General features: G+C 40.9%; 1 protein-coding gene across 1 annotated transcript; it reads left to right on the plus strand.

Annotated features, from left to right (window-relative positions):
* Positions 1 to 653: 653 nt before the first annotated feature.
* grm2b (glutamate receptor, metabotropic 2b) lies at positions 654 to 19,822 on the plus strand. The gene is made up of 5 exons (XM_071895197.2): positions 654 to 1,109; positions 13,014 to 13,851; positions 14,656 to 15,719; positions 18,165 to 18,357; positions 19,749 to 19,822. Exons 1-5 carry the CDS (start codon positions 663 to 665, stop codon positions 19,820 to 19,822), a joined length of 2,616 nt encoding a protein of 871 aa, XP_071751298.2. The 5' UTR covers positions 654 to 662.
* Positions 19,823 to 20,724: the final 902 nt, after the last annotated feature.

A 20,724-nucleotide genomic window follows, 5' to 3' on the forward strand; every position in this document is an offset into this window, starting at 1 on the left:
AGAATGGATGTAATTGTAAATTAGATACAAGGTGATTGCCTTCATACTTAAACCAGATTTATGCCTTGGCCTTGACTATTTCAGAACTTTAAATAAACCCCGTGGCAAGTAATTGAAACCAAGTAAAGATGCTAATTAGACTTAATGAGTGGGGGCAAAATATATAATTTTCCAACTATCATTGTTTGCCAATCTTTTTGTCTCCAATCAATGGAGACAAAAATGCACTCTACATGAAGTAAAATGGTTGTTTGACTTGAGTGTGAGTTAATAATGATTATCATTATTTACTTGCACCATAAGTGACAATATATTATATTGCTTTTTGGTAAGTGAAGCACGCTTATACAGAACAGGATCTATATGTGAAAGTGTGGCAGTCATTGGATTCTAAAAAATTAGAAAGATAGATAGACGAGAATAGAATAAGCTTCAACATAACTGATTGGGTAATTCATTTCTCCTTCTCTCAACCAATCAGGAAATATCAAAGATGCTCCACCTGTTGAGAGACGACTTAAAAGTCATCCGCTCCCAGAGCCTGTAAACCTTTGACCCTCACTACTTCAATCAACTGAACCCTGTCATCTGATCTGGCCATGCTGATCGTAGGCCTCTGCCCCAGGTTGTCGGCCACTGCTGCCCATTGGTGGCCTCTCCACATGCTCCTGCTGGAGCTCCTGGTCCCAGGCGTCCTGCCCAGCATCTCCCGAACCCCCCCTGCGGCCAAACGCGAGATCACCATTGATGGAGACTTGGTGATCGGAGGCCTGTTCCCGGTGCATGAAAAAGGTGATGGGACAGAGGATTGTGGAAAGATCAATGAGGAAAGAGGGATCCAAAGACTGGAAGCCATGCTGCTGGCACTTGATGAGATTAACTCCAGTGACCGCATCCTGCCTGGACTCCAGCTGGGGGCCCACATCCTGGACACCTGCTCTAAAGACACCTATGCTCTGGAGCAGTCCCTCGAGTTTGTCAGGGCCTCCATCACCAAGGTGCATGAGCCGGGCTTCATCTGCCCCGATGGCTCCAACCCCATCCAAAACGATGTCCCGCTGGCTATCTCCGGGGTCATTGGAGGATCCTACAGTGATGTTTCCATTCAGGTACGTGTGCATCGTTATACCTCTCACATGTTCACAGATAATACACTACTAATACTAAGAAAACTATTTAATTTATTAAATATGCATTACTATAACCACACCACCATATCACCTTAACCAGGAAATGCAACATATGAAATTTTTGTTTCATATGTTTTTATCCACTTATCTCAATGTACATGTATATGGTACTAAGATAAGAATATAGAAAGTACTGACATCAGCATTCAAGTTTTGCAAGTGATAATGTTGCTGATGACTCAGAGATTCCAGTTTTGATAGGGTTCAAACTCAGTGTCATGTTATATTCAGTCCCTACAGTAAACTGCAATTTTGTGATTGCTACATTTTTTTGTATATCAAACAATTCTTGCAAATATCGTGAGGACTTTTTTTTTTTTAACCTTTTCTAGCACTTTTATACCACATAGAAAACCCCACACATTTTACAAGAACATTCATTCATTCATTCTTTCATTGAATAAACGTTGTGAGCTTCGGGGATGGGTTTATGTATATTTGCACACAGACACACACAGACAGATGATACAGATATACCTTGCATCCCCACCTTTATCGAGCCAAAGGACTGTGCCTGTGCCTTCAGTTCTAGCATGAGTTTCTGCTTTGGCTGGAATAATTATCCACCTGGGATGGTGCTGTTTGAAGCATCGGCATTCACAGGGACGTCCGTCACTTTGTCAGCGACTTCATTTCCGCCACGCAAAGAAAACTGACCTTTCACACACGTATGAAGAGTTGCCAAAGGCAATGCATCTGAGCATACTTAATTAATGCTGATTCCCCTCACACACCATAATTACCATGATGCACTGGGTGTTAGGGAGACAAGGCGTGTGTGAATAATTTGGTAACACTTTCCATTAACTCTGGTTTATAACACATTTATAACACATGCACACACAAACACACAAAAAGAGCTCCACATAAGCTATATGGCATGTTCTTGAATACTGATTGTGTTAGTTTTTATTCATTTAATACTTATTTCATTTGTGATATAGCAGTGGAACAGTGTGTTAATTTATTGAGCAAAATTGTCAAATTAAAGTCCTCCTGAAACCATGCCTCTGGAGAAGTAGTTTTTCAGGCATGGCATGCTGCTTGTTATATTAACCATTCCTTGTATTACCCATCTTCCCATGTTTTTAACTCTGCTCTGGGCTTGTGCTGGCTATCTACTCTACTCTTCTTTAGCCAAGCTAAATATTGTTCAGAGAACTCATAAATTATACAAACAGAGCACAACGGTGCCTAACAGTTGCCAATCACAGAGACCTAATTTGCTTTCAGTTAATAAAAGTTTCCAGTCCAGTGTACACCAAATAGTTCCTTCTTGCACCTGTTTGCTGCTGGTTGGCTAGTTGTTAACTATACTAGCTAATGTTAGTTCACTAGCTCGCAAAACATCTTACTAGCTATAGTTAGTGAAAAGATATTTTTGCTGATGCTAGCTTACTAGCTCATGCAAAAGCACCATTAATAACTTACCTGGATAGCTAAAGCGGAGCATTAAAAATGAAAGGATACAAAGTTGTTCAGTGTGGCTAAGAATTCCCCATACAATATCAAAGAATTGGGATGGGATGAAACAACCCTACAGCCTAAATAGCCCATAGTTCAGAATCCATTGAAAAGGGTAGTACTAATAAAAACAGGTGGTGCGTATTAAAATCATTACACTATAGATTTTATGAGATGAAGATTTTATGACTAATGCCAGGAGGATTTTAATTTTGAAAATAAATTTCACTAAATTTTCAATTTTCACTGCTTTCACAAATGACATACAGTAAGCATTACATGAACACCTAAAACTGATATAACAAGTGAAAAACTGATCACTGTATTCATGAATGTGCCATGTACGTAGCTGCTGAAGATGTTCACTTGAGTTAGTGTTACAAATAATTTAATGTCAATATCAGTATTAGACTGGTTACTGTTAGGTGAGGATTATGTCAGCAGAGTTGATAGTGAAGATGTAATGATGCTGATGAATTGACTCTTTGAATGTGTTGAGTGTTGCAGCCACTTTGACTGGGATTCCTTTGTTCACGTCTTCTAAAACATGATCAGAATATGATCCAACCTTAGACAAGTTCTTGCCAGCGCTACAGAGCTGAATGCTTCATTTAAGTGTGTTATGATTGTAAAGCTGAATGGAGGGTGTCTGCCCACATTGAGAGACAGACCAACAGACAGACAGACAGACAGACAGACAGGACCATGGGTGTCCAGTAAACGCATGCCATTTTCACTGAGAATGAGCAGGATAATATAGATCCACTTCCCCTTTAATGTCAATGATAGCTTTGACAAAAGAGCTGCATGTTTTCAAGATGTATGAAAAGGATTGTGTGCCTCCCTGTGAGCGAGTCTTCAGAGACCACACAGTCACAAAGATTTAAGAAGGGACTCAATGCTTTTGAGTGTTTTTGTATGGATTTGAATACATACTTTTACTGTCACCGGGCTCAATGGTCTCTCTGTTAGTGGCCCTCAGTTTCTGGACACTACAATGACTCAAGCCTTGAGAGCGGTGAGAAGCCCATGGTGGGATTTTTTTAGAGGGGTCGCTGGCTTACGCAGTGTCTGTTTATCCCAGAGAACCACTTTATGGAGATGAAGGGCGCTATCAAACTGAAGAGCACAAGTGCCAGGGAAGGTCCTGGGGAACTTCGGAGGAGCTGCTTTTCCCATCTGTGGGGTGCAACTCCATTGGTTGGCAGCGGCCTGTCGCTGTCCACCTGGCTGGGGAGAGGAAGCAGGGGCCAAGGATGGGATGTGGGAAAGGTGGTGGGAGATGCAATAGCTTCTCCTAAGCCTCAAATGGATTCTTTCACAACTAGTCCAGAACTATTCAGGGGGCTCATCATGTTATGCTTCTTGTCCTGTTATGTTTTGTCATCCTTGTTATGTCTTCCCACTGTTTAATTTTTGAAAATAGTCTTTATTGCCATCTGGGATGTTAGTTATATGGGATCAACTATTAATGATGACTAAATCATAATTGTTCCAAATGGCAATGCAGCCTACACATTTCACAGTTTTGATTTAACTTTGGATTAAGCACAAGCAGAAGTGAAGAAATTGTATAATGAAAAGTTTTCTATTCCCACACTTTTACTGCAGAAAAAAAACATGCTTTTAAAAAGACTGTGACTGCAATTTGCATAATTCATTGCAATTTCACAGCCTCACAATAAAAAACTGAAAGCTGCTTCCAACAGTGAAATCATCACAACTTTTTTCATCAACATGGAATTCTTGCAAATAACTTTTACTGCAAATCAACACTGAAAATGCACACAGCCATGAAATCGCCATTGCAAAATCAAGCATTTCTGTGCCAATAATCAGTGGAAAAACCATGAAATCCTGGCAGGCCAGTTCAGTAGCCTATCTTCAGTAAATGAAAAGCATGTAATATGGTAATATGAACTGCACTCCCATCACACAATAGTTATGTTGACCAAGAGAGACTGGTGACAACACTAATCAGTAATTTGTATTCAAAGAAATCTCTCTCTCTCTCTCTCTCGCTCTCTCTCTCTCTCTCTCTCTCTCTCACTCTCCCTATATATATATATACATATATACATACTGTATATATATACAATACATATATATATATACAGTACATATATATACATCTTCCTATCCTAAAATTCCTTCTTATCTTCCTATCCTAAACTTGATACTCCAGAAACACTCGGCTACCCATTGCATCCTGTATGACCATTAGACAAACTCACCAGCACTGACGCTGTTGGCTTTGGGGAAGGTCCCCAATCATTTTAGGTTTGTGGACTGCTAGAGTTAATTTCTGTCCGGCCGTACATTGATGCTTCATTGGTTTGCAGTGGTTTATTAAGTCTGTTGATGTGTTGCACAGAGGAACTGGAGAAGGCTCTGTCTTATTGTGTGTCCTTCTCACAGTGTGCTGGGTAAAAAAAAATAATCCTCCTTTAGTTTGAACTTCAAAAGGGTCTTGTTTATCATGTGATATAATAGCTAAACCCCCACCCCCTCCCACCCTCCCCTCCTTGAACCTGTTATTTTGAACTGGAAATTTTAGCACATTCAGAGAACACTGAACACACTCAGCTCCCTAATTAGCACAGCAGAATGTCGTAGTGAGGGGAAGCGTTGTGACGACTGGAAGGTCGAGGAGAGTCAGAACCCACGTACAGTCAATAATAATGCTAGCCAATCGATTTCCAGCCGTACCCCTTTTCATCTTTGAGCAGCTCTTTCGTCTTAGAGCTGTTGTTTTCTCCCTTTTTTCACAGCGTAGCACAAGAATAAATTAGCATTTTTTGTTCAGAACCTGTGGCTGTTATTTAGACGGGTGAATCTGTATGCTTAAGAATGTGTGACAGGGGTACATCCTTCAGTCTCAATAACAGTGAAAATTACTCGACTTATTAGGGTTATTTCACAAATGCTGGAGACTCGGGAGTTGTATTTCAAAGCTTTAAGAAGCAGGCAATGAAGAGCAACATTTTTCACAGATGTATCCTCGCACTTCAAAGAGGCTCTAAAGGTCGCTTGTGTGGTGAGCGTTGTTTTGGTGGTAGGAGGAAATGTTGATAGATGTATGTTTAATGTGGAGAATTGTCTCTTCCTGAAATAGAGCATGCAAGCAGATCAACAAACATGGCTTTGTGCTGCTGCATATCCATCTCTACGAACACTAACATTAACTCTATCTCGTACACATCTCTGGCCCAAATCATATTTGGCCTCTTGTATGCAACATACCTGTGTACATGTGCTTTTGCTGAGCATGTTATAATTTGTTTAGGTCTTCACTAAACAATACTTTGAATTAGACCAAAGGAAACCTATTATAATCAAAAGAATCATGTCAATGATACAAGTGAAAATGTAGTGGACCTCTGGATTGAACAGGGAGCAATGCCCCTCATCTTTTTTCCTTACAGGAAAAATAAAACCTAAATGATAGTGCGCCTAGAATCAGGCCAAATGCTACCCCTGCTGAGGACAGTTACATGGACAACCTGATAAGCATTTTTGAGATAGCAGCTTGCATGGCGTGACACCTGAGGTGGTTGGATGAGCTGGTGGCTTCGACAAAAATGAAAAACAAACCAAGTCACACATCATGTCCCTCCATAAAGGAATCAGACGTGACCACACATTCTTCATCGTTGGTGGTGAGAGAACACCAGTGTAAGCAGAGCAACCCATCCAAAGCCTAGGGAGGCATTATTCAACAGAAATCTTTCACCAGCAGACAGTCTGACAAGAGCAGATCAAAGTCAGTTATCTGGGAAGCACAAGGTGTGGCACTACCACTTTACCCTGTACTAGCAGATTATGTGGCCTCTGAAAATGTGTGAAGTCACTTCATCAGCTGTAGGAAAGAGAGATGCCTGATCCAACAGATACATGCTGAAATGGCTCAGGCTTCTGAGATGTCTCTCAGAAGCAGGCCCCGTTAGGAGGAATACTCCTGGCTGATCTTGGAGTTGAGAGAATCCTCGGATCAGCCGGTGAGAACAACGAATGTCCAGGTACACAAAGGCCACAAGTGGAACGCAGGAGAGGAGGTGGACCTGGCCATCAGAGGACTGCAACACCGGGAGGTTGCCGGTCAATCCCAAGTTGGAAGAATAAGACTCAGAGAGAAGCAGCATGACTGTGGTCAAAGGCCACCAAAAAAAAAGGAAGGAGCTGGTAGTAGAAGATGGAACAGGAATGATATAGGGTAAAGGTAGTTGATCGAGGAAGACAGGCAGGCTGAAAAACGTGGGAAAGCATCAGGCAACAGATCCATCAGTTGATCAGACGTGCAAGATACCACAAGGCAGGATCTACCACTAATTTAGAATCTCTACAGCCTACCCAGTGGAAGTGGGAGGCCGAGGTTTTGTCGAACAGTCAACCTTCTCAGAGACATGGAAGTGGTGGGAGCGAAGCTAAGGAAGGCAGCTAGAGAGCTGGCTGAGGAAGCAGAGAAGAGGAGGTTTTGGTTGTGGTTGGGGAAGAAGGACAAGAGTTGAAGCAGCAACACTTCACACCTGTATCCCAACTTCAGCTACTGGGGTTGGGAGGGAGACAACCCTGTCACTGCTCTGCCACCAGGAGATGTATGGTGTAAAGGAGCAAAACATCCAGGATTAGTAGTTCCTGGCTGATTGCAGTTGACCAGTGGGCAGTCAGCAGGATAACATCTACCTATGACAACTGGCACATATTTCTGGTTATTTGGTTTGTTAAATCACATAATATCACTATTGTGCATACATTGGAGCCCTCGTTTATTCAATGAAATTACACTCATTTTTTGGAGAAACTTTGCAAACACAACTACTTTCTGATTGAGACAAAAAGCCTGCTGATCTGTATGCAGTATGAGAATTCCATCAGGGCCACAGAGGTGTGGCAGAAAACTATACTCATAAGGGGATTATCGAATTTGAAAATGTAAGTCAATACTTTTGCCCCAAATTGTCTTGGAGAAAACAAACTTCTCAAGACCAGGAGCACAGAGAACTCATCTTTACACTTTGAGACGGGCTGTTTGATGTTGCACCCAGCTGTTTCAACCATCTCTGTACAATTGACTACAGCACTGTTTAGATGTGATGCTTTGTTCTCGCAATGAATCTTTGGATCAAAGATCACAGAGCCAAATGCATCACAGTAATACAGTCTGCCACTGTATTTAGCATCCATCTCTCTCACATGCTGCACAAGCCACTGAATGTATTCAAATAACCTAGAGCAGATAGAGGTTCTCCATATGGCTTGGCCAGTCAACAGTCTTGATGCCACTTTGACTAGAAAGCTAGGTTTCCAGTTACTTTTGTAAATTTGGATGTGTTTTGTCATAGCCTAAAATAGAAAAGAGTCCAGGGTTCGGTTTATCAGCATATTTCATTATTTCCCCTCCTTGCTACTTTTGATGTAATTTATCAGTCTGCCTGAGCAATTTCTCATATCTGCAGACTTCCCAAATTGGATGAAAACATTTGGACAACTGTTTTATAACTATATCTGTGTTTCTTTCTTTTTTTTTTATTTTTTTTTTTTTAGCAAGAATGGTGTTTTAAAAGCAATATAATGAGAAAAATACACTGTTAAGTTAACTCTAGCTAACAGAGGATTCAATTTGTTAACCTTTATGTTTTGTGGGAAAAGTCTTGATGTATAATTTAACCAATGCTGTCAGTCTATTCCTTTATCATTGACAACGACATTAATAAAGCTCAACAGAGAGATACGACCCACGCGTTGGTCAATGTAACCAGTGTGCATATCATTAAACATTTGTGTGTATTTGATGTAATGATTTGGGACACATAAAAAAGAATGGAATATAATGATATATATTGTTGAATGAAGACACCTCTGTGGTTCCCACTGAACATTTATTTTTGGTATGCTGTGCATACAACAAGTTCTTGCCACCAATTGCGACAGCAATATTTTAGCCTTAGAATTCCAATATGTTAAATCCACATCCAATCGCAACAAACATTTCATCTATTATGCATAAAATGCATTCCTGGTCCTTTGGTAAGTGAGTGGGTGGACTGAGAGAGGCAAGTATACAATCTGAAGTTTCTCTCTGCATGTCATTTACTGTATCTACAGTATGGCTCAGCTTGACAGGGACCTCAGGGACATACAGATGGACTTTCCATGTTGAAAGAATCATGACAGACTCATCAGTGAGAGACTGCCTGTGTTGCAGCTGCCTCATATCTGTTCTCACAGCTCCTGCTCTTTTGAGGGAAAACTAGCCTGATCTCCCACAATACTGCTCCTGATGATGCATCTTACTCACATCATCAACGGCAAACTCACAAATGACTCCTCTACAGCTTATGGATTCATTACTCCAGAGACTTTAATCGGATGAGCTTAAAGGTATCTGCATAGCATCTTATTTTCCATTTTGGCTTACACCAAATCATGAGATATAACTAAACAAATAAATTGTTTTGATTTAACCCAAACCCAAATCAGCTACAGACAGAACATGTCAACCAGCTATGTGTGAAATAGTTAATTGTGAACTTGTACTGTACAGAGAATTCAAGTTAGACAACCTCATAACAGGATCACACCTATGTTCCCTGAGACTTGTGTGTGTTCCCTCTAACCTTGGATCAGTAACACCCACTGCAGTCCACCCGCTTTTACTATTTGAACTGTTAAACTATCTTAATAGCTCGTCTACAGTGAAGAGAAACGTGTGACAGCATAGTATGAGCTGGACATGGACTTGGTTGTAAACACTGCACATTGTAAACATTGAACATAAAGCTGATCTATTGTTCATGGGCCATTTGTCATGTCATATAGCTGTTGAAGGGTCACAGAGCTACGGGAACACAGGGATGAGTGAAAACCAGAACTAAAATTAGAGAAAAACGTCCTGCAGGAGAATTCTTAGGGAACCCAGAATTTGCTGTAAATGGCATCCTCCTTTGTTGGAGGATACCTCACTCCTTGTTAGCACAAACTATGAAATGCATCTCCTTTCAACTATAGATTTTATGGAAAGATATGAGGGGAAAACAACGTTTTTATTTCCTTCCATTGGCCTCGTTAACGAAATGTCTCTGCAAAATGCCTCACAAATACTCGTGAACGATAGCTTTATGTGTTTTGACAGAAGACAGATGCAATCTATAATAGATTAGTACAATCTAAATGAATATTCCGCCCATTTACAATTTGGGCAAAACTACTATATTGGTTATTTTGTGTCTTAGGACAAAAAAAAATAACAAAGGGGAAATCAGCAAAATGGTTTTGCTGAAGGGATGGTGAATGTCTGTGGTCCTACTGTATTATTCAATCCCTGCAATGTATAGAATACAGCATGTTCCCCAGTGCTGCTGCCCACACTGTAAAGACACTGGACTGGTTTGGGGTTAAAGGAGGCATACGTAACTGCTACTTTATTTAGAAAGAGTACTGAAAAAGCACACATTACTCTTTCACCATAACATGACAATGAACCTCCTGAATAATTTAACCAAGAGACACTTGAGCTGCCTAATGTCCTGCCATAATCACCATGATATATTAAATATAACAGGTTATGCTAAAGAGGTCATTCATTAAGCTCATTATTGCAGTAATTAGCTATTTCTATACTTCATACTTGAAGAATGAACTCAGCATGTTAGAGCATTAAGGAGTTTAGGAGTTACAAATGCTACTACTATGCAAAGTGCTACATCTACTCTATAGGGGGAATCTGTGGTGTAAGTATGACATTTAAGTATGACATTTCTATCATGTATTGTTCTTGAGTTATTGTGTTCACAAGAATGCGTCACAAACACACACACACAAACACGCACACACACACAGACACCACCATGACCATGTAACATGGTGGCAGGGCATAATCAATCAAATGAACACAAGTTGATCAACAAAATGTGTGGTTAAAGTTATTGAGTCTCATGCACTGAGAGCAAATTTACAGTATGATACTGAGCCAGTACTGCAGGAGTGTTTTTATTTGACTCGTTGACACAAACACACACACACAGAAATACTGTGTGAGGAACAACACACCGCTACTGTCACACACTCCAGTGCTATCCTGAAAGATAAACTGTCAAGCTTCTCCAAGATGACGGCCAACTGACAGTCAGTCCACTGCCTGTCTGAAAACTGGAACTATTACCATGCATGTGTGACTGACTCAGTTTAGTTGGTCATAACATTACCCTGCTGCATACAAAATACTGTATATCCCAGGCAACACAAATTAATCAGTAAATGCAGAAATTCAAGCAGGCCTCCCCATTCACTGCCAAGAAGTAAGAAAACATGTCTCTCAGTGGATATACATTTGATGAGACCTCTGCCCTATATTCAGCCAGAAATATCGGAAAGGACTACTGCCGGGTGCATTGCGCTTGTCTGAATACATCATATTTACTCCATTTTTCCCCTCCAGACCTTGTAGTGTGCCTGAGTTTTCTACTGGCTCTTGTCTTTGGGCCGTTTTAAATGGACCTGTCAGAGGGGGTTAAGCACATGACCGTTCTGAGATCAGGGTTAATGTCAGTAATCTCTAAGGCAAAACAGAGTCCGTTTGCATTGCAGTCACCATGCTAACTAGTCCTTCTTCTTCGCCTTACTCTCTATCTACAAATGCTTCACTTGTGAAGTGAATGTGAAGTGCTGGCTAATGCATGAAAAGGTCAAGATGTCTGGAAGAGAGAACTGTGTGATCAGTTTGAGTGATAAATGAAAAACTCTTCAAAAATGTAAATGTTACTCAGGTTGTTGATAGACTCTTAGCCATCCTCTGCTATAAACTTACTATCACCATATGTAGGGCATCTAACACACGCAGAACATGGAATCTTTTAACATGTTTAGTCGACCACACATCCTGGTGCACATGTAAAATACTTGAAAATGATATTATAATATCACCAAATGGATTGATAGCTCTCTTTAAATTCTCATGGGTTGGAATGTGTGGGATGGAAAAACAAATGGTACTTTTAATAGGATTTAGTGTGAAACTGGAAGGTTCCAATTAGATCCATAGGGATGCCATTGTTTGAGAAGCCTCCAGGCATACAACGATGCCTGAGGGAGGAGGTAGTCATATTGAAGCAATGTGCACTCATGGGTATTCACTGATCCCCAGAACGTCTCCTGAGAAATACTGAAAAAATGACTAGTTTTCACCAGCTTTCTGTTGTCGTTAATTTTGTAATGCTGAGTGTGAAAATAATTGCCATGAGTTTATACTTCAAGCCAATCAGATCAACAAGCTTGTGTCAAATGCCCAACATGAACATCTTACTGAGTTTAAGTCACTGATTATCATCCACCCCCGCTGCACTCAGCAGCACCAGCTATCATTCTCACAAGGAAATCAATATATTTGTCTGGGTTAGGTGGTCATAATAGCTTTCTGGTAGAAAATATCAATTAGGGCTTCTCAGGCACACTCCAATCTGTCCTGGGGCTTGAATAGCTGGACAGAACAGCTTTAACCCGAGATAACAGCCAAACACATTGATAAAATTCATATCTGTATGCTATTGTTGCTGTTGTTGTTATCTGGCACTATCTGTGAGGGGATTTGTGGAACTAGCTGCTGGTGATGTGGATGCCTGACAGGGTAAACAGTTTGAGATATGGGGACATGGAAGTGGCTCCTGTCTCCAATGCCACAGTCTCTGCCACAGACCTGAAGCACATGGACAGCAGCTCTGTGCTTGAGCAGCTCTACCTCAAGTACAGGCCAGATGGATATCTACAAGTAGAAGTTGAAAAGTGATTAACAACTTTAAATGCACTTTGTTATTCAAGCACAATCTCTGACCTTACTTAATCTTCACACCTAATATCAGTTAAAAGTAAAAATACAAAAAAACAAACAAAAAAACAAAAATACTACTTATTTATAATGAATATTGGCTCATGCAACTACTCAAGCATACTTTATTATTACACATTCACTCACTTTTTTATTAAACTTATTTGCAATAATCATTACATTCCAATTGCAATATAATAAATGATTATTATTATCAGTACATTTTGTTTTTCTCTATGCCCAGTCTATGAATCATGTCACTTTGTAGTCATGATGTTATCCAAGACAGCAAACAAATGACCTGTAACACCTTTCTACTACAAACTCTTTGTCGTCTCAATAAGTAGGGCTGCTAAAAGATTGAAGGTCTTGTCTGTATGTATGACTGTCATAGAAAAATGCTTACAAATGTTACTTTACATTTCAGGATGATCACAGCTGGAACGCAAGATAGTTTCCCCTTTTGATACAGAAGCTGAGATGAAGCTTTAGGACTTTGGGAATGGTTGTGACCTGATGTCTTCCATCTCTTTCTATAGGTGGCCAACCTACTCCGCCTATTCCAGATCCCTCAGATCAGCTACGCCTCCACCAGTGCCAAGCTCAGCGATAAGACCCGCTATGACTACTTCGCCCGCACCGTGCCCCCTGACTTCTACCAGGCCAAGGCCATGGCTGAGATCCTGCGTTACTTCAACTGGACCTACGTATCGACAGTAGCATCAGAGGGTGACTATGGTGAGACTGGTATTGATGCCTTCCAGCAGGAGGCCCGCACTCGCCAAATCTGTATCGCAACATCCGCCAAGGTGAGCCGCTCCATGAACCGCCAGGGCTATGAGAATGTGATCCGCTCCCTGCAGCAGAAGTCAAATGCCAAGGTGGTCATCCTGTTCACCCGCAGCGAGGACGCCCGGGAGCTGCTGGTGGCTGCTGCTCGAATGAACGTCACTTTCATCTGGGTGGCCAGCGACGGCTGGGGGGCGCAGGAGAGTGTGGTGAGGGGCAGCGAGCTGGCAGCAGACGGGGCTTTCACCATCGAGCTGGCCTCCTATACTATCAGAGAGTTTGAAGACTACTTCACCAAGCTGAACCCGTACACTAACACAAGGAACCCGTGGTTCAAGGAGTTTTGGGAGCACAAGTTTAGCTGCAGCCTCCAGGAGCCTGGTTGTAGTGACCGCAGCCTACGGGATGGAACATTTGAGCAGGAGTCCAAGATCATGTTTGTGGTGAATGCAGTCTATGCCATGGCTTATGCCCTGCACAACATGCGGCAAGCTGTATGCTCCAATGCATCCAAAGTCTGTGATGCCATGAAGCCAGGTAACGGCAAGAGGTTCTACAAGGAGTTCATCCTGAAGACCAGGTTTGAAGGTCAGCAAAGCAATGACAACAAACAGAGTGTTTGTCACTGTGGCGTGTCACAGAACAAAATGCAGTTTCAGTTCATTTACAGTTCATTTAAGTGTTATGGTCTCGGACCCTTTTTCAATCAGATGAGATAAATTTATATGCTTATGCTATATGTAGCTACTCCTGAGAGCTAGTCTTAAAAAGCTGAGAATGGGATTACCAATTTCATCGTGAACGTTGGTAAACTGGACTAATATAAAGCAAACATGGGTTTCTAATAAGCATGGGATTGGATTTAGGCTTCAAATTATTTTCCCTGTAGAGTTGAAAAAGGCTTTGTAATTATTCAATTAGCAGCAATAATACATAAATTGGCATAGCAAAATCAGTGGGAAGAATTACACCACTGAAACCTATCTAGAATATTTATTCTGGGAGCCTGTTTGATGAATGAATATTCTCATTTAGAGAAAATGAAATGGCATGAAACCAGTCTTTATTGAGTATTTACAGCTTTTTAGAACATTACGTGTTGGGACTGTCTGTCTGTCTGTCTGTTATTTACTAATTTTAACAAACTTACTAAAATGTTTTGTTGTTAAATGCATTTGGTACTTCTCATAACTCGTTTAGATAATGTGCTGTTTCTAGAGATTATTGTTATTGGCTATTTGTTCCACAGCAGAAAAGTTATGTTACCAACAAAATGTGCCCTTACAGTATTGTTCATTTACAAACTTATCCTAATGGATGTGTTTTTTTTTAATATTTATATTATTGACAGTAACTTTAAGTCAACATTGCTGTATTTCTGCTTCCTACCAGCTCCATTCAGACCTGCAGAAACTGAGAACATGGTGCGCTTCGACTCGCTTGGCGACAGCATTGGCCGCTACAACATCTTTCATTACCACAAAGAGGAGGGGAAGTTTGTCTACAAGAAGGTTGGCTACTGGGCCCAAAACCTGACCCTGAACACCACCATTGTCCCCTGGCGTGGCCTTGTACCACCCACCTCCCAGTGTAGCGACCCCTGCAGGAAGAATGAGGTGAAGAGTATGCAGCCTGGAGACGTGTGTTGCTGGATCTGTATTCCCTGTCAGTCCTACCAGTACCTGCAGGATGAGTTCACCTGTGCTGACTGCAGCTTCGGTCAGTGGCCCCTGGCTAACTTGACAGGCTGCTATGATCTGCCTGAAGAGTACATCCGGTGGGAGGATGCCTGGGCCATCGGGCCTGTTACCATCTCCTGCCTTGGTATATTGTGTACCCTGTCAGTAGTGGGCCTGTTTTTCAAGAACAATGAGACACCCGTAGTTAAGGCCAGTGGACGTGAACTCTCCTACATCCTCCTGCTGGGGGTGCTGATGTGCTACAGCATGACCTTCATCTACATCGCCAAGCCTTCCACTGCTGTATGTACACTACGCCGACTCGGCCTGGGCACCTCTTTTGCTGTGTGCTACTCAGCCCTGCTAACCAAGACCAACCGCATTGCTCGTATCTTCAGCGGGGTGAAGGATGGAGCGCAGCGGCCTCGCTTCATCAGCCCAGCCTCCCAGGTCGCCATCTGCGGTGCTCTGATCTCCTGCCAGCTGCTAGTGGCTGTGATCTGGCTATTGGTGGAGTTGCCAGGGGTTAGGAAGGAGGTGAGCCCCGAGAGGAGAGACGTGGTCACCCTCAAGTGTAACAGCAAGGACTCCAGCATGCTCATGTCACTCACCTACAACTGCATCCTCATCATCCTCTGCACTGTCTATGCCTTCAAGACCCGAAAGTGCCCCGAGAACTTCAATGAGGCCAAGTTCATTGGGTTCACCATGTACACCACCTGCATCATCTGGCTGGCCTTCCAGCCCATCTTCTACGTCACCGCCAGTGACTATAGGGTAAGTATGAAAATGGTTCTGTTTGGAGTAGCTGGAATTTGTATTTCTAGAAAACTCTCAAAAAATTCACATGATCACTGTTGTCAAATAATGTAAACATAGTCTATAAATGACTATTCCTTGTGTGTTTACCATTCCCGAAGAAGTAGGTGTCACTTTCTCATTCCATTTGATCACCTTCACCCAGTCTCATGAAAGAGCTAGCTTTCTTTTCATGTGGGTTGAAGAATCTTTCAAGGAAAGAACAAAGACTAAAACAGACCCGAATATACAGATAGAAATAATTACCGACAGTCAAATGGATTCATGGAACCACGGCATTACTGTAAGTAAGTGCTCAATGAGACATTTAATGTGCAAAAGACAAATTCTGGAGATACAATATCAGATACAGAGTATCTGATATTAGTTCCTACCAAGAAAGGATCACAACTATCCTAGCTATTGTTATCTCACCAAGCTATGACCTATATTAAAAAGAAATAAATTGCTGGAATAAAAACAGGGACACTGAGAGTTGGCTTGTCGCAATCTTAGTGGCACTGCCTCCCTAAAAGTCTGAAGAAATGCACCATTTTTGCCACAGAGCGTGTCACACAGGCATATACTGCACATAAAGACTATGAATAAATGGGCTGAATATGCATAACTATTATCTCACATGTTTGTAATGCCACAGTAGGGCAGAAATTAGAATATACATTTTGTTTTGCCCAAGTGGAAAATGTATAGCTTAGAGGCCAAATTCCTGTATATTTGCCAATGCGCTGTAAAGTAATACAAATAAGGCAAAACAATGGGTATAAAACTGACAGACCATGTAAGTTGTGAGTACTGGTGCCTTAGGCAGACTCAAGGCTACTGCCACACCATTTGGTCAGGGTGTGCAACAAGGCCTTTGTTGTGCAAACAGATGGGGGGAGGTCTAGTATCACACAAGCTTTGTATCATCATGAGGTACCTCAGGCTTTTCATGTCTGTAGTGATCAGTCTCCCTGGCACCAGACCCACAAACAGAACACCTTTACCTTTACTGATCCCAAGTGGGATTTAAGGAGATATGAGACTGGTTGAACAGTGTTGATTATTAGGTTTCATACTGGAGTGACAGCAGACATAGTAATTGAAAGAATACAAGGTTTGGCTCTGCAACAAAAACATTGCTGCTTTGGCTCTATGTGACACCAATAATAATTGTTGTGGGCTCAGTTTCCACATTGCAAATAAGGTTTGGGTAACACATGGGAGGAATATTCTAATGAGAGACCAGCCTTGTTGTCCATTGAATCATGATGAACCTTGGGTCCCACGGATAGAATAGGAATATATCTTCTAAATATTAGAATAGATACTATATCTTAATAAATAGATATTATAAAATCTGTATAAAAACAATAAGATGTGTATACAAACAATAAGATTAATTAGATAATAAAGACAATAAAAGATTACAAAGAGCAATAAGGATTAATAAAAACAAAGATTAGTGGAAACCTCATTCTCTTTGTCTCTTAGTCGAGTGTTAGAGTAGGAGGACAGTAGAGTTCACCGTGCCACAGCATGTCTATTGGTGCTTTGTTATCATTAGTGTGAAAAGCTATTAAATGGAAATAGTTGCTAGAAAGACATGTGAGTGAAAGAGAGAAGGGGCTGTAAGACAGAGGACAAATGAAATAATATTATCCAGTTTTGGTGTTGTTTTCAGCAGTTGTTTTGTAAGCTAAAGTTTATATGTGTGAAGGCTTCTCTCGTATTTCTGCATTGTTGTTGTGCAATATGCTTAGGAGGGATTTCACATCGTGCTGTGGTTCTGCAAATAGAAGTTCCTGGACTGCAGGGGTAACCAGTGGGGTGGGAAGAGATGGTGCTCAGGAAGATGACCCCAGCAGTCAGCTCACATTAGCAGCTGAAATATGACTAACAAGGCCCTGACTTGCCAGAACAGCCAGCAGTGCTTAGCCTAAATCCGACATTCTTCCTGCCCTCATATTCATGGATATGCAAATACATAACTATAACTGCACAAATACATAATTGGACGAGGAGATGTGACTACTAATGCTACTAAAATAACTTAATATGAAACGCAAAGTGGTGAAAAGGACACAAGCAATTTTGGTTCTTGTTTTTGGTGGGTCTTTGCTGCAATAGACTAACTGAAGCATGGTCTTTCTGAGCATAATCTCTGTAGATTATTCTAATATTTGTACAAAAAATACTGTTAACATATCATCAGTGCTAATTTTAAAACATGCAGAGTTTAGAAAAACATCCTTATTTTCAGATTGAGGACCATGCATTTTTAAAATGTTATGTGTTTTGAATGGGTTTCACGGACCCAAGTGCTCATTCAAGGAAAAACGAATCAAAATTGCAGTTACAAAGCGTCTCCACAACAGCAGCGATATGTCAATCATCAAACCATCTCTCATTCTCTCCTCTCAGGTGCAGACCACCACCATGTGTATCTCTGTCAGTCTGAGCGGGTCTGTGGTGCTGGGCTGCCTCTTCGCCCCCAAGATCCACATCATCCTGTTCCAGCCCCAGAAGAACGTGACCACACTCCGGGTCACAGCCAACCGCTTCAGTGCCACAGTGTCCGCTTCCGCCTCTGCTCCGAGCTCCAGCTACTCAAAAGGTACAACCACCCATTCCCTTTTGCTCGTTGTAAGATGTCCTATCAAATATGTAGCATATCTCTAAATTACTATTAAAGCACCAGCATGAGGGCTTCAGTGGTAATTAATAGGGATGTAATTTGTTACATCCCCAGTTCACACGATATAGATTACCTTCCTCGTACTTCACTGTTTTTTTGTTTACTGTTTTTACTCTTCAGGCATATTTGGGGATAAAATTGGTCTTAAATTGGCATTAAAAATGTCTTAACAAGTTTTAAATTTAACATAGGCTACATTAACTTGTAAACACCCTGTTTATGGTTTGTACTTTTGTTTGAGGTTTGTTTTCCCTCAGAGATAAAAAGGGATTTTTTCACTCATAGTCAAAATCTTCATTTAGAAACCGCAAACTCAGTTTCGTGTATTGAAGCGAACCTTGAGCTGAAGGTATCGTTACATCCCTAGTAATGGATCTGTGTTGGTGTGGGTTGCCTTTTCTTTTCACCCACTCATTTCCTGGAGGGTTAAGTCAATCGATATTCTGACAATAATTTTGATGGATCATCTACTGCTATCTCTGTGATGGTAGTGAAAAGCCACTATCACGTTGCCAGGTCGCCATTGTAAATAAGAATTTGTTTTTAATGACTTGCCTGGTTAAATAAAGGTTAAATTAAAAAAAAAAAAAAAAGTGTACTATTGAAGAATCTCCCATATCTGCACAGTTGTTTATATGTTGTTATTGAGAACACCTTTGCATATGACCAACATCTTTATTATGCTAATCAGTCCGCTGGTGATCGATTCATACTGCAGCTGTAAACCCATCCTGCAATCCTCAGTTCACCAGTCGTAAGACAGTTTTACCAATATAATAGCAATCATCAAAGAAAGTAATGCACTGAAATTCACAAGGTATAATCAAGAAAAGACCAGCTATGGTTTTAATGAAAAAATTCTAAACTGTTGGTTTATTAATCTAAGCTCCAGTGCACAGTTTCAGAAAAGTTTTGCATTATTTTATGAAAGCTAGGGTCTCTATAAACCTTTCAGAATTAAAAGACCAGTCAGTAATTGTGTGTTTAAAGACTGTTGTCTTAACACTGGCTTTGTTTACCTGTACTTCGGGACTGAGGAGATTTTTGTCATGCTGAAATTCATTGTACGAGCTTCTGGTATAAGGACTGAGAGCTACTTATAGGCACATATATTGAGGTTTTTGGAAATAAACAATACCAAGAAATGCACCCTCACCAGCACAAACTGCCAGACCCCATCACCGAGGGTGACAATATGTTAAATAATATTACCATTATTCTGTACATAGCTGGTATCCCTGGTTTAGAATTGTGTGTAATATCGGTGGAAAACTTTTAACTGGTCAATGTAACTATTGTTATTTTCTCAGGATCAGCCTCCAACTATGTGCCAGCGGTTTGTAACGGTCGTGAGGTGGTGGACTCTACAACATCTTCATTGTGAAAAACATCCCTCTCCAAGCACAAGATACCATCCCATCATCAATCATCCCTTCGTCAAAAAAAAGGCGGCCCATGACAGAACCCCCATGCCATCAAACATGCTGCAGAGAGATAACTCTCTGGGTAGACTGACAGTGGCAAGGGTACTTCTAACTGTGAAAGTTAAATGATGCTCCTAAGGCAAACAGTATGTATGAATTGTAAAGCCTTTTTTGTATAGATTTAACATGCTGTGATCTCCTCGGTTTACAGATAGACGTGGTTGAATGCACTGCGCCTTGTCATAAGAAGTCGTGTCAACTGGGTGGTTGTGAAACAATCATTGTGTTATACAAAATAAAAGGTTGTTCTTATCTTGTCCTTACAGTGCTGTGAATAATATCCAAATGTTTCTTTAGACTGACTAAAAAAAAAAATCCTACTGAATAAATTTACCCCTTCCTTTAAACAAAATATGCGATTAACCATAGTGAAAGTGATGAAAACTAGGCAACTACACAATATAAAGGACAGTGTTTTAATGTAGACTATGGTGAACCAGTTTGTGCTTTCCTGTAATTTATGTAAATATGTTTTTTTTAATATTAAAATATTAAATACCATTGTGTTTTGGTTCGCACTTGCAATGTCTTGGCATTATTCAAACAGTCAAACAGCAGCTGTTCACAAGAGACAACTACAGTGAGCCTTGTAAGTATTTGGACGGCAACACAGGGTTTGATGTTTTGGCTCCATACTTCCCCCCCCATTTCAAATCCGATTTTATTGGCTTTTATATGCCTGCTTATTTTAATTCTATGCCCAACTTAACTGGTTGCTTTTCCTAATTTCACCATAGAGTTCAATAGAAAAAAAAGGGACAACAGCAATAGCCAATCATAAAGTTGTCTACTACTTCATACC

This window comes from Centroberyx gerrardi, chromosome 5 (assembly GCF_048128805.1).
Source record: "Centroberyx gerrardi isolate f3 chromosome 5, fCenGer3.hap1.cur.20231027, whole genome shotgun sequence".
Classification (NCBI taxonomy): Eukaryota; Metazoa; Chordata; class Actinopteri; order Beryciformes; family Berycidae; genus Centroberyx; species Centroberyx gerrardi.